This window comes from Paramisgurnus dabryanus, chromosome 15 (assembly GCF_030506205.2).
Source record: "Paramisgurnus dabryanus chromosome 15, PD_genome_1.1, whole genome shotgun sequence".
NCBI lineage: Eukaryota > Metazoa > Chordata > Actinopteri > Cypriniformes > Cobitidae > Paramisgurnus > Paramisgurnus dabryanus.
In genome coordinates, this window is record NC_133351.1 from 5,068,198 (window position 1) to 5,084,703 (window position 16,506).

At 36.5% G+C, this 16,506-nt stretch overlaps 1 protein-coding gene across 1 annotated transcript in view; it reads right to left on the reverse strand.

Annotated features, from left to right (window-relative positions):
- The window catches only part of slc4a3 (solute carrier family 4 member 3), a 96,038-nt gene that overhangs the window by 54,783 nt on the left and 24,749 nt on the right, over positions 1–16,506 (reverse strand). The window contains exon 2 of the mRNA XM_065252273.2: positions 15,134–15,286. Within this exon, the coding sequence (XP_065108345.1) occupies positions 15,134–15,187 (54 nt within the window). The 5' untranslated portion in view covers positions 15,188–15,286. The remainder of the gene's footprint in view (positions 1–15,133; positions 15,287–16,506) is intronic.

Consider the following 16,506-nt stretch of genomic DNA (forward strand, 5'->3'; position numbering starts at 1 on the left):
TCTATCGGTATCGGTGGAAAACGTTATCGGGGCATTTCTAATAAAAAACTACCGTATTTTCCGGACTATAAGTCACACTTTTTCATAGTTTGGCGGGTCCTGGAACTTATAGTCAGGTGCAGCTTATATGTCAAAATTATTTCATATGAACCAAGAGAAACCATTACCGTCTACAGCCGCGGGAGTCCGCTCTGTGCTGCTCCTGTATTTATGTAATTCAATGGATTCAGTGATGTGGAATGACTTCGGGACCTTTTTGAACTTGATTTGGCTTGTCGGGTTAATTTAGCCTATTCAGCCTCCCAGGTATGTTCTGTATGCTATCGTGTATCGTGTAAAAAACTGTTTATGTTAATTAACATGTACAGACATCTATTCAGCCTGCTGTTCTGTGCTATTGTTTAGTTGAATAACTTGCTTTTCCAGATTAAATGTCTGTTCTTCGGCTTGGATTTTGTGAAATCATTTTCTAAATAAACGAGACGTAGACTCCAGTGCCACTTATATGTGTTTTTCCTCTTCAAAACGCATTTTTGACTGATGCAACTAGTGATGCACCGATGTATCGGCCGCCGATATTTATCGGCCAATTTTTTATGAATTTTAAACCATTGCATATCGGCAATAGCACGAGAAATGCCGATACCGATTGTTTATTAATCAACTGCATAAAGAAATCCATTATATGTAAAAAAAAAAAATGAGTTAATGTTGTTAATAAAATAAATGCTAAATAGCAAAAACCACCTTTGAAGGTTATCATGCTGTCTTCTTATATTTGTTTTAGCTTAATTTGTGCATCTCTTATTATGTTAGTCAGTTGAATGTTAATTAGATCCAATCCATGTTCAGTAAAAATAATTTGATGCAGAAATAAACTAGCCAATAGACCAACTGTATAGTATTGTATACAAGTGTATAATATCGGTATCAGCCAGAATTTGTCTGTTTAAATCGGTGTCGGTATCGGCCCCAAAAAATCCTATCGGTGCATCTCCAAATGCAACTCATACTCCAGAGCGACTGAAAATACAGTATATATATTTTAAATACCAATGCAATACAGATACATATATATTGATATTATCAACAATCAAAATCAATCAAATGATTAGTCATAAAATGCAAAATGCTAAAATTATGTTATTAAAATATTGTTTTGTCCTTTGTTTGTGGGGTGAAATACAACCTGGACGTGTTTTGGTGAAATTCAGCCTTTCAAGTGAGTGCAAACTGTAATGTAACAATCTCTCTCTCTCTCTCTCTCTCTCTCTCTCTCTCTCTCTCTCTCTCGTAATTGGCCCTTCCTAATTACCATAATGTAACAACAAAAGAACAAAACAAACAAACATTGGTGGGCTTTACACAAAATACTTTTTGAACACCGTATCCCACCATTTCTGCACTCACAATAAGGTTAAGGGACCCTAACAGCATTCGGTGTTCAGTCAGGGCGTCTCTTTTGTGTTAATGTTAATGGCTTGAGCGATAGAGAAAGTCCACCTAATGAAGGCTACGGACTGCAGCTCTCTTCATTTCAACTGTGAAGTGAATAGATGATAATGGAAATTCAGTGAGGACTGATAAATGTGTTTGCTGTTAGCAAGCGCTCTAGGCAAACGGTGTCACAGGTAGTCGTATTGCTTTTTTACTCTATTTGACCAACACAAACATTTCAGTATTCGATATCAGTACCAGTAAAACGTATGAATCTCTGCATGCAACGTCATGAGGTTTATTACAACACATTTCAAAACAGCAACCACTGAGAAACAACCAAATATCTCTGTCTTTAAAGCTCTATTGCCTCAGAGCCACTTTTTTAAAGTCCGTTTAAAGTTTAATATTTAATGTGTTCTTAGTTTGTCACACCACAGAAAAATGTGTTATTAACCCAGATGAATTTGAATGATAAAAAACATGTTGATGTTAGTAAAGTAGTGTTCTTTGTCCTGTGAAGGTTACATAACACTTGAGGAGGAATCATGGAGTCATTGTATGTTCAGTCTACAACAGCATGCCTGCTAAGATTGCATATCAGGTGTCTTGTGAAAGCCCACCTGTGCTCTTTGTATAGTCTTTAAGTACTGCATACCCTTTTATCATAGCCATACTGTTTTCCTAAATGTATTGACCTTTCCCAGCGACCATGCCACAGATTCAGATCACCAGCAAACTATATGGTTGTGTGCTTTACCCGTCAATATGCAGAATTGTAATTCAGCTTTGAGGAAGTAAATTAAAACAGAACAGCATAGTTTTGAATAAGATTTAATATCTCAAGTGTTAATATGATGTGTTTGAGTTTATGAAATCACAATATTTGATTGAATATTTTCATTTCATAGGATGTGGTGGAAAAACACAACATATTTTAATGAAAAAATATATGTTTAAATGTACACTGTAAGAAAAAATGGTTAAAACATGATCCCCAGCTGTCATTGAGACAGGACCTTTTCAAAATGTACCCCCTTTCTCCCAAAGAGTTCATATTAGTATGTCAGTGGTACATATTAGTACCTCAATGGTACACTGTAAAAAAATTCCGTAGAAATTATAATGTTATTGCAGCTGGGTTGCTGGTAATTTACCGTAGATTTACATTTATGTTATTTACTGGCAAGAGTTTTTTCAAAGTTAAATACATTTTAAATATTAACAAGTCTTTATCTTTACAGAATAAAACTATACAATTACAGCCTCATGCAAAGCATTATGGGAACCAGAAATCATCATCAACCTTTTTCTGTTTTTTGCTTCAGATTTTCTTTCCCAGAATCTTTTACTTGATGCTGTTTTTTTTAGTTTTACTCTGTAAAGACAAAGACTTGTAAATGTTTAATGTTCATTTAACTTTGAACAAACTCTTGCCAGTAAATAACATAAATGTAAATCTACGGTAAATTACCGGCAACCCAGCTGCAATTTCTACGGGATTTTTTTACAGTGTATATTTTGGTACCAAATCTATTCATGAAAACGAATTCATGAAAATGATTATGTGCAATAATAATTATGTTTATGTTTGCAACATAACATTTGCAATGTCTTTGCCTATTGGCACGGTTTAAAGTGCTTACTATTTCAACCTACTCTTTATTTAAGAGTCACTTGATAGATCACTTGATGCATCCATCCTTCCATCAATTTATCTATCTATCTATCTATCTATCTATCTATCTATCTATCTATCTATCTATCTATCTATCTATCTATCTATCTATCTATCTATCTATCTATCTATCTATCATATATCTATCTATTAATCTACTTGAATCCATCTAACAGTATCCATCAATCCATCTAACAGTATCCATCCATCCATCCATCCATCCATCCATCTACCTATCTATCTATGGATAGCAAGGTAGATGGCTAAATGGATGGATACAGGTAGATAGATCTACCATCTACCGGTATCCATCTATCCATCCATCCATCTATCCACCTGTATCCATCCATCCATCCATCCATCCATCTATCTATCTATCTATCTATACATCTATTCATTTATTCATCCATCCATCCATCCAACTATCATCCATCCATCCATCCATCCATCCATCCATCTATCCATCCATCAATCCATCTACCAGTATACATCCATATATCTATTCATCTACTTGTATCCATCTATCTTTCCATCAATCCATCTACCGGTGTCTTTCTATCCATAAATCAATCTACCGGTATCCATCCATTCATCCATCTATCTATCCACCTGTATCCATCTATCTATCCATCAATCCATCTAACAGTATCCATCCATCCATCCATCCATCCATCTATTCATTTATTCATCCATCCATCCAACTATCATCCATCCATCCATCCATCTATCCATCCATCCATCCATCCAATCCATCTACCAGTATCCATCCATATATCTATCTATCTATTCATCTACTTGTATCCATCTATCTTTCCATCAATCCATCTACTGGTGTCTTTCTATCCATAAATCAATCTACCGGTATCCATCCATTCATCCATCTACCCACCTGTATCCATCTATCTATCCATCAATCCATCTTACAGTATCCATCCATCCATTTATCCATTCATCCATCCATCCATCCATCCATCTATTCATTTATTCATCCATCCATCCAACTATCATCCATCCATCCATCTATCTATCTATACATTCATTAATCCATCCAACTATCTATCCAACTATCCATCCAACTATCATCCATCCATCCATCAATCCATCCAATCCATCTACCAGTATCCATCCATATATCTATCTATTCATCTACTTGTATCCATCTATCTTTCCATCAATCCATCTACTGGTGTCTTTCTATCCATAAATCCATCTACCAGTATCTATCTATCCATCCATCCAACCATAACTTTATTGAAAGTTCTGTGTGTTTTGCTTTGTTAACACAGTCACCCAAGCAAAAGTCTGCCGTCTGTTTTACAATTCCTCTACAATCCCTACAAATCCTAGGATTCTAGAAGGGTTTCCTGGCTTCAGAACAGAGCACTAAGCTCATCATTGTAAAGGCTTTTTTTACAGCCTTACAGGCTTTTTTACACAGCGTTACAGTTAACCTCGCTGGGTCAAAATATTTCAGAGCCCATCAAAAAAGTTGCTAAGAGCTGCAGACATATTTCAAAATGATGCTTTGTTTTAGTCAACAACACACTGATTAATATGACATAGCATTGGATTTGATATCTTACACACCCAACTTAGAAACCGAAAAAAACATATGATGAAAAAATGTCCTTACATGCCACCAAAACACTCCTTTATCAATAACTCTCTGGAAAAACATTATGTTTCCAATAATTTGCAGGAGATCGTCTTTTGGCAGCGTGAAAAAATAAAATTTTTGAAATTATGAAATGTGCTATACTGTATAAGTATACTTCCCACATCGTGCCGTTCAAATACCAAAGCAGATATAAAAACAATGTTTCTCTAGAGCCATGTGGCTCTTTCACAAGAGAGATTTGAAACTAATGGAAGCTGCCAAAAAGAGATGAGAAATAAGATTGATGTAAACAAGATGTTTGGTTTATGCTTGTTATCATGAGTCATTTGCTAATAAATGACTCCATTACGTCATCCAAAATCTGCAGGCGCATCCATCGTCCTTTAAAAAACATCAGATTATCCATTTTAGAAGCACGCAATGAGCACAGAAACTGCCCATATAACAGAACCAGCAATGACTCATCCTCACTCAAGAGAAATATGTTATTACAGCTTCTCAAAAGAAAGGCTATTAAGCCTTAAAGTTCTGTATAATTAAGGGCGTGGCCACTTGAGTGACGGTTGCACAGCCACTGCTGTCACTGGAGTTAACCTCGGCGGGCGTGGTTTCAGCAACCAGTCACCTCAGCTTCACCCATGTCCCACCTCTTTACCCATGTTTGGATATCTGTGAGTGATGCGCGGCCAAGATGGCGATGGCAGGCACCACCTACTTTAAGCTAAATAAGAAAATGTTCACGGTACGATAATCGTGCGTGCTAAAATCGTGGCAAACTGTTGTACCGGTATACCATTACAACCCTACTTGTGATGCAATATTATTTTAATTAATTTAGACTAACTATATAAAATATGATAACACAAAACATACATATTTCACAGAATTGCAATTTAGTGAATTCATTGGTGAATGTTCAAAATGTATGATTATCCAAAGATAGCATGAATGAAACTTTGCCTCTAACCCCAACGTCACACAGATTGTACTAAAATATATGAATGAGGTCATACTAGCCACTAGTGGGTCAACGGATCACAAAGCACACGATTTGGATCACATTACAGTTTTTGAGTCACAGATCGAATTATTTTTAAGAACGCCAAGTAACTTAAAACAGGTACCTATTGCTATGAGATTATGTTGAAAATTATTTTACACAATGTTTTAACAATTGTCTTTAACTATGAATCACAGTTGGAGCAAACAGCACATTTGTTCGATGATTTGGAAATAATGAATTGCATAAGCATTCAGTCCTATTCAATATCCCATAAGAGTCCATTTAAGCATGCAAGTCTATTTACAAGTAAGTCATCTAATTAGGGGTCATAAAACAACAAATGTCCCTTTTTAATACTTCATGTGCTGCACATTTTTTTGCTTACCTCTGTACAGTGAACCATGAGGTGTAACTTATTTAGACAAAAGAACAATGTGCTCCCCACAACTAAACAGGTGGCATTGAGGGAAGGGGGGGGGTAGTTACCCCAGCTGTTTGCACCACTATGAAGTCATCATTGCCATGACAACCACAAGCCCAGACCACTGAGAATAGAGAGGACTATCTAGCCATGACCCTGTACAGTGTAAACATAGATAACGCAACGTCTAGCAGGACCCTCAGGGGAGAAGTTAGATGCAGATACTCGACCCTGAGCTCATCTCTCATGTATCAGTGACAAACACCCTTAACCTTGAGAAAATAGGCTTATATAAGCAGAAATTAAAATGAAACTTACACATCTTATGTTAAAATGTACACTCTAAAAATGGCTGGGTTATTTTTGACCCATAATGGGTAAATATGGGACAGAACACATGCTGGGTTAATGCTGGGTTATTTTTGGCAAACAATTTTTAGGAATTACTAAGTGTCTTTTTTGTAAGTAAATTAAAAGTCAGCTTTAAGAAAACAGCAGATGTTTATTAACAAAAGCCAAAGTTGGTATGTACTGTATGGTTATGTTCTCAATAATACAGGTGTTTTAATGATTTAACACTCAAGGATTCAGTTAAGCAGGTTTTGTTCATTTAAATAATAAATAAGTAGCATATACAAAACAACAAATGTCTTTAGCATAGATATCTTTACCACGCTTCAAAACGCAATGCAGCACAATTTCTGTTAAACAATTAAAGTTACATGATATAAATCTGTACATTGTTATATGATTTAAATCACACAGATGAGTTGGTTGTGTCAGCAGCCAAAGCTATACACTATACATTTTTCTTTTTTTACTTTTCCATTTGAAGACAGAGCGATAGCTGTCCATCAACTGTGACGTGTGTTACTGTGCAAACGGATGGCGTATGATATCAAAGCATCGCGAGAGCAGACTGCCACATGTTTTCTAATCGTTCTCGCTGTACTCGCGATCGATCTGCGAAATGCATAAAATGTAAATGCACATTTGATTCATTTGCAGTATCAATGTAGTCAGACTGGCCTCTGTTGCAAATATATTTTGCAGGAAATATTTGTTTGTGCCAAGACATCAGATATAAATATCTTTTCTTTTTTCTCCACCTGTTCAAATCCTCTCGTATACATCTATTGATTTTCTCATTCTGTGCTGATTTCTGTCTATTAAGCGATGAAGGACGCTGGAAGATTTTACAATGTTAAACTCTGCATCCACATAAAAAAATACTAGTTAACCTTTTAGCAAACGCTTAAGCTGCTAATGTGTGAACGTTACGGGTGGGTTGCAATTCAGTGACTGCAGTGCACTACATTATGGCAAACATTTAGTTCTCTTGATACAAACAGTGCTGAAACCTGATCTGAAGGTTTCTACAGCGCAGACACAAATGGCCATCAGCATGGAGGTCAGCATAGAGCAATTAATCTGAAAACTGATGCCACGGTGAGCAGATTGCTGCCAAAAACACTTACATTGTGCCCCTCCTTTATAGGGAACTGGCCTTTGAATGTAGGTGAGGTTCAGTAATATAGCTAAAATATAGCCTTTGAAAGTAAAATGCATGTTGCTATTTATGTGTTTGCTTCATAAAAGATTTACATGTATGCAATATGCATTATTGAAAAGCAATTTACAGTGCATTATATAATGAATATTTGTTTTTGCCACATAATGACTTATGGCAATCTGTCATATATATATATATATATATATATATATATATATATATATATATATATATATATATATATATATATATATATATATATATATATATATATATATATTAATATATGTCAGTGCAAGTTGTTTTTAAACTTAGGCAGCTGCATTTTAGTCTGGGACTAGGATGAGACCTGTGCAGGAAACCGCCCCTAAATGTAAAATTTTGTCATTTTGATCACCAACAAAGTCATCACAAATATATCACCCAGTCCTGATAATAAGAGTATGCTTGTTTCAGCTCATGATCACACATTTCATCAGAAGTCTCTGTTCTTCCTTGATGTCAAAAGTTATCAGCACAGCACTGAGACACGCATGTGGCTCCCTCCACATCCTCTGAAAGTTAAGCAGCCCTTTGAAAGTCGCATCAATAAGAGAAGAATAACAGCCGGAAGTGCTGACAGCTACACAAAATAGAGGATGAGAGCAATTATCACATCTCTGAATGTCTTTGATGGACCAGCCCTATAAAAACTCCAGAGCTAAAAGTTTATTCATACATCTATTAGTAATAGCTCACGTCTTAAGGTCTTGACACACCGGGACGTTATTCGTGCGCGTTTATCGTCGGCGTTTAACGTGACGTTTTTTTGCTTTCACACCCAGACGATTTTTACTGGCGCTGAGCCGAGTGAGGTGCAAATTCACCCCTGGACGTTAGATGGCGCTTAATACAAAACAGATTTATGCCGGTACACAAGGGGGCGCAGCGAAACTTTATGCTTCTGTTCTGACACTCACTTGTCACACAGAAGAAGAAAGCCACACGCTAGTCTAGAGCTGTGTCTGAAACCGTTCCCTCGTTCACTCATTCACTATTCCCTATATGGGGAATGACAGTTGAGTCCACTATATGGGGATGAAGCAAATGAAAATGAGTGAGCGATTTCGGACACTGACGTAAATATCATGCGTCAGAGAGCTGTCGCAGAGATTAATCAAAAACACCTGTGTGGCTTTTTTGATTGTGCTGTGAAATGGTAAAGTTTACTTTCTTACTGTTTTTCACATTTGTCATGTTTATTGTAGGCTATTAGTTGATAATAAAGAGAACAAAACAACTGCTTATAATATTTATTTACTGCTGTTTGTTTATTGTTTAATAAAAATGTGTATTAGATTTAAAATAAAAGATAACGCAATTATTTTTCATTTGTTTATTTTCAAAAAGTAGAAAATAACTGACAACAAGAAAATGTTTGGTGTTTACTGTCAGTATCCTTCAGCTGATTCAAGTTACGCGTTCGTCTCCCGTTGCATCATGGGAAATATGAGTGAACGAGTGTACATCGAATGTACCCTCAAAATCAGAGTGCATTGTGGGTAAAAAGTAGTGAATGAATGTAGGGAATGAAGTTGTTCACTCAGGTTTCGGACACCACTACAAAATGGCCGACACCCGATATAGTGCACTATATAGTGGATAGGGAGCGGTTTCAGACACAGCTTAGCTGTGTCCCAATTCAGGGGCTGCGACCTTATAAGCATGCGACCTTAAATATGAGCACTCGGTCTTTCAAGGTGGCAGCCTCAGAAATCCGCGAAGAGAACTGAAATGAGACGGTCTAACCTTCGGATGACCCATAATTGGCGTCACCTGCTGCGCCTGTTAGCAGGACATAGCGGAAACGTTTCTGACTTATTAAAATAAATATGAAATCAGAAAATATTAATTTAGTTTAGAAAAAATGACACGTGGATGTAGATTAAACTATTCAACAGTATATTCAATTTAATTAATCAACCTTAGAAATATATGCATCATAAAAATAATAATATTAACACAAAACATAACTTATAATACTAAAACAGTGACAAACTTTTTTTGATAAATACACACTTTTATTTAATGAAGGTTTTAATTGTTTATTTTATAATATCCAGCCGCCGTTGCAGGCGCGCAATGAATCTTGGGATATCATCGGCTGTTAAGGATCCATTCGTTCTATCCTTAACAGCGCGGAGAAATGAGGACGCATTTTGAGGCTTCATTCTAAGCATCCTTCGAATTGGGACGGCCTTACCAGCCTGAAGTCGCGCTGCTGTGACGCAATCGGTCTTAAAATACGTCCTTAGAAGGTCGCAGCCCCTGAATTGGGACACAGCTAATAACAAGTCATATGCTTGCTTTTAACAAAACATGGATATTACTAGTAGCAGCTCGATTTCTAACAGCAGCAACTATACAAAAACTACTTCAACTCACCATCAGGACTCACCATCAGCTACTTGACAGTATGATCATGTGAAACGTGATCTTCTCAGATAAAAGCAAACTGTGCATTCGTGTTATAGTCATTATAATTGCCATTTTGAAAACGGTGTGTTTATAATATATATATATATATATATATATATATATATATATATATATATATATATATATATATATATATATATATATATATTCTTTGTACAAACAATATCTCCGTGAACTTAAATACATTTGTTAAATCAAATCTATTTGATCAAATAATTCGATTCTATTATCAGCACTCTCCACATAAAATTAACTATTTTGATAGAACACGTTATATCAAAATTAAAGCTCTTTCACAAAATATAAGGTAATGGGTGATCCGATGTGTGTATTTTTAACTTATCTTTTACAAGCACTTTCTCTTGTTAACAATTTTCTCACATTTCCTCCCAAATGTATTGTATTTTGTGATTTGGCTAAAGAAGTAGGTATGTAGTTATTACAATAAGAGGTCAACAATACTGATGTACAAATATATGCATAGTGTCAAAATGGCACGTTATTTACAATTCGTTTTTTAATCAAACATTTATTTTTGTGAATGAACTGCAGTTTGCAATAACAATCAGAGACATGACAGTAAAATCAAATAAAACAGTAGTCATAAATGTTGGTCCAGAAAAGTCACAATGACTTTAGTGCAACTGAACGGTAGTGCAAATCAACATTTAGAAATTAGACATTTTCAAATGAATTTCTTAAATGTATAATCACTTAAAATACATAAGTAAAATGGTATATAATAAACATTAATTTGTGTGAACAAGAACTGGCAGAGCTGTAGAGCAAAAAAGTCACAATGATAGAAGTCTAAGTGAACTGTAGTGCAAATAAACATATGTATGAAATGTACATGTTCAACTGTATTTCTTGAATGTATAAACATAAAAAAACTAAATAAAATGGTATATAATAAACATCTATAGGTGTGACCAAAAACTGGCAGAGCGCTCCTTCTGTGCTCCTCTTTCTTCTGTGCACTGCTTTCAATTTTTTCCCTTTACCATCTTTTAATAAGAGGTACTTCTCCAGAGGTTTGTCTCGGACTGTTTTCTTTTGTTTAGATTGGACCTTGTCACGGCTGGTGCTGGATGATCCTGAAGACGTGCTTGCTGGGGCCTCCTCACTTTGGCTCACATCATTTTTAGCAGAAATATTGCTGTGAACACTGTAAAGATAAATGTAGTTTTCATCAGAATCAATCTTTCACACTGAGGGCCATGCCACGATATCCATGAGGTCAATATTTGATTACAAATGTAATTTAGATTCATGGTATTTCATCTGACTAAACAAACTAGGTTACCTATACACAGAACACAAATTAACCTCCTAAAATGAATATAATAACCAAATATTTTTCTTTGAACATGAAGCAGTGTAATTGTCCACGTTTGTGTACAACAGGTTCCAGTTACACACAAAGTATTATGATGCAAACAACAAAACGTGATATCACACGGTGTACAGGGAACATGCATGGTATGAAGTTAATCACTGTTCAATGTCAGTGCATTACATATCATAATGTAATGCACCAATATTCATTTTTATTACTTGCACAGTTATAATGTAAATTTGCACTACTGGTCCGTTCAATACACTACTGGACTGTCTATTTCATACTCGCTGTTCATTTGCACTGCTGGACTACTTGAATTGCATCGTTTACACCCCTGTACTATGTAGTGAATATTAGAATAACTATTCACTGCACAATAACTTATGCCATTGCACTCTTAACCGACTAGTTACAATCCAAATTCATTCATGCACTACCTAAATATTAATTTCACTCCTGTTCTGTATAGTTTAATTTATTATGTACATATCCATTTGTAAATTTCTGTATATTATGTTCATAGTACCACCCACAGTAAATTGTTCCATCGTATTACATAATCCTGCACCTATGCAAATACTGATATCCTGCACTTTTTATACTGCTTTTGCACTTCTGGTTAGACCTAACGTTAAACTGCATTTTGTTGCCTTGTACTTGTGTAATGACAATAAAGTTGAATCTAATCTAATCATATAGCCCACACAGCTATGTATTGTTATGTTCTTATATATATCACGTTACCTTCGAAATTCAGTCGATGTTGTGAGGAACTCCGACACCTTCATAAACTTCCACAGCCTCGATGCTTCCTTGTGTGTTTACCTGTTCCACGTGCTCCGCAAGACCATTTTGTGCTCGAGCGCCACCAAGTCGTGTTTTACTGGAACTTCAGCAGCGCCAGGCACGTGAACAAAAGCGCCAATCTCATTGGTCGGCCAACTTTTAACGCGCCGCGTCAAACCAAAAAAACGTGTCCCACGCGTTTTTCTGAAAATGACGCATTTGCGCGTCGCGCTTTTCGCGTGGGTGTGCGCACTCACATTGGCGCTCGTTCTTGAGTCACGAGACGTTAAACGTCGACGATAAACGCGTACGAAAAACGTCCCGGTGTGTAAAGACCTTTACTGTATGTGATCTGGTCTAACAACTTAACACACTTATTCTCTCGGCACTGTCAGAAAAACTGGTGAAAAAATAGTCCTAAGCTCTTACTGGGGCAGTACCCTTTAAAAAGATCTTAATATGCAGCATTTAGGTACAGATATGTATACATTTGGTACTAATATGTATCTTAAAGGAACTGGTCAAGTCAAGGTGCTTTATTTTAATTTCAACCATATATACGAGCGCAGTCCAACAGCATTTTTCCAGAACCATGGTGCTACATACAGACACTGAACTACATAAAACAACACAAAGCAAGGACTAAAAAGTACATTGCAACATGTGCAACCTAGTGCAAACAGTGCAAGACAAAAAAGACAAAACAAGACAGTGCAAGAAAAGACCAATCTCTACACTGTAAAAAAATGTGGCATGAAGTCAGTTCAAACTACTATTTTAAGTTTTGGCTTGTGAAACGTTGACATACCTTATAAAATCAAGTTGAAATTGTTTATCTTAAAAGTTAAAGTAACATAAAAGTACACTCACATAAAGGATTATTAGAAACACCATACTAATACTGTGTTTGACCCCCTTTGACGTTCAGAACTGCCTTAATTCTACGTGGCATTGATTCAACAAGGTGCTGTTTGATAGGATAGCATCTTGAAGTTGATGGAGATTTGTGGGATGCACATCCAGGGCACGAAGCTCCCATTCAACCACATCCCAAATATGCTCTATTGGGTTGAGATCTGGTGACTGTGGAGGCCATTTTAGTACAGTGAACTCATTGTCACGTTCAAGAAACCAATTTAAAATGATTCGAGCTTTGTGATATGGTGCATTATCCTGCTGGAAGTAGCCATCAGAGGATGGGTACATGGTGGTCATAAAGGGATGGACATGGTCAGAAACAATGCTCAGATAGTCCGTGGCATTTAAATGATGCCCAATTGGCACTAAGGGGCCAAGAAAACATCCCCCACAGCATTACACCACCAGCCCCCACAGTGGTAACAAGGCATGATGGATCCATGTTCTTATTCTGTTTACGGCAAATTCTGACTCTTTACATCTGAATGTCTCAACAGAAATCGAGACTCATCAGACCAGGCAACATTTTTCCAGTCTTCAACTGTCCAATTTTGGTGAGCTTGTGCAAATTGTAGCCTCTTTTTCCTTTTTGTAGTGGAGATGAGTGGTACCCAGTGGGGTCTTCTGCCGTTGTAGCCCAACCCCTCAAGGTTGTGCGTGTTGTGGCTTCACAAATGCTTTGCTGCATACCTCGGTTGTAACGAGTGGTTATTTCAGTCAAAGTTGCTCTTCTATCAGCTTGAATCAGTCGGCCCATTCTCCTCTGACCTCTAGCATCAACAAGGCATTTTCACCCACAGGACTGCCGCATGCTGGGTGGTTTCCCTTTTGTAAACCCTAAAAATGGTTGTGTGTGTGAAAATCCCAGTCCGGCCTGTCTGGCACCAACAACATGCTCAAAATTGCTTAAATCACCTTTCTTTCCCATTCTGACATTCAGTTTGGAGTTCAGGAGATTGTCTTGACCAGGACCACACCCCTTAATGCATTGAAGCAACTGCCATGTTATTGGTTGATTAGATAATTGCATTAATGAGAAATTGAACAGGTGTTCCTAATAATCCTTTAGGTGAGTGTATATGTTGATTTTACACAAATGCTGCGTATTTTATACAGTGTACATAAAATCACCATTTTGAGTTGATTATTCAGGCAGGCCTGTTTAGAATGAAGGACCACTTTCTGTCCACACAAGTGGGTGACCAGCTTAAAAGTCTGTTGTGATCAAGTTTCAGCCAGTCTCAGAAACACTTTCTACTTCACACAATACACAGACACACACATAAATGTCAGCATGCACAAAAAGGGCTATTCAGATACACACATTGCCTGAGTTCTCTGCATCCTAAGTGTCAAATGAGACCGAGGTCAGACAAATAGCATTGTCCTCTGTTTGGCTCTGTGTGCCCGACCATTATATGAAACTCAGCACCTGAGCCTTCCAGCCTGGCTCTATGCCACCATCCATTACACTGCATTTGCTTGGGGAAACAACATAACATCCACTTTCCATTCAAGATGATTAAAGAGATGCTCATGATCGGTTTGGTTACAAACATTCCTCAAAATATCTTTCGCTGTGTTCATCAGAATAAAGAAATTTATATGAGAATCAGAATTTATACATTTTCCACTTAATTCTCATTTCTGACACAAATCTGTGACTTACAGTAATTTATAGTGCAAGCTATACATTTTATCAGTATGTGTGTTCCCTGGAATTGAACCCATGACCTTTTGCAATAATAACGTAATGGTCTACCAACTGAGCTACAGGAACACCTTCAAAGCATTTAAAATTTTAATAACATGATCTGGTTGCTCTACAAGTGCTATGTAATACAACCATGCAACTACAATCCTCAAGTTGTCATCTGTACAAGTAATCTGTACAGGTGTCAAAAATTCACAAAGCATGCAGGGTGATTAAATGTCCTACCTGATGCAGGTTGATTAACACATCTGTCTCGGGGACATGGCCACCTGTCGCCATGGGGACAGGGAAAGGCGCAGTAGTGGGAACACGGGCGGTCTGGGATCAGCCCTTTTCTTTTACGGCTGGATTTCCAGTCAGTCTGTGGGGTGGCATAACCTGAAAGAACGAGACACAGTTAGTACATACACAAAGAAAGAAATACTGAGATCCTGCATTTAAATTTGCATAACCTATTTCTGTTTACATAATCTCATTACAGATTATATATTAACAAAACATACACATGATAACTAGTCACAGACATGCAACAACCAACAAGATTTAATCATATCAGTGCATCACAATATTGGATGAAAGCAGTATGTATGCATGCATGTATGTTTCCATGAATATGTGGTTTATCAATTGCTAATTTAGCTCAAAAAATGAATCAGTTCCTGTTACAAATGTATTGTTTCTCTTCAAAAGACATAGCCCAATGGATTCATTTGGATTACTTTAATGATAGATGGATGCAGATTCGCCATGTAAGAAGATAACATGAAGAAAGGAAATTATATATAGTACATCTGAATTATAAGAGATGATATAGAAAAACAACAACATTGCTTTAAAACCTTAATGGTAATAAAGGCAGCAAACTTTATTTATTTATTAAAATAAGGAAAAAATGACTCTACAATTTGGCACTGAAAGAGATTATGACTGAGAAAAAAATACATACGCACACACATCTAGATGAAAAAACACAGCAAAGGTTAAGCCCTAACAAAAAAAAAAAACGAACGAACCCTGCTGAGCATCTGCTCATGTTTGGGTAATTATCTCCAACCTGAACCATACACACACACACACACACACACACACACAAATGTATACTGAATACACATTAGTGTTAGTCTTAGGGCTGGGCCACGTAAAAGATTTTTAAAATCAGATTTTTTAAATTTGAGAGGCCACAAATATGATGTAAATAAAATAATCGATGACTTTGCAATCGGAGTGGCCCCAACATGTGTCCGAGCAGATTAAATCACTTTTAGCAGTCCATAGAAAAAACAGAAAATATAATTGCTAAAGACAATCGGGACTGTCAGGATTGTCATGGGGGGAAGCTGATGCACTGATTAGATTCTTGTCCGATTCGGATTTTTGCAGATTCCAGTTTTTTTCTAAGAACAATAATTGACAGCAAATATGCTAAAAAGAAATATCCACTTAAAAATTCTTTTTTCATCATAAAATAAATGATTAAACATTGCACTTTCACCTAAACTGCATTAAATTGCAGGATCTTTTTTTTTCATTTGAACATCTCAAAATGGAGTACTCTCTATATAGGTGTTCATTTGAGACTATACTACACTGAAAAAGTA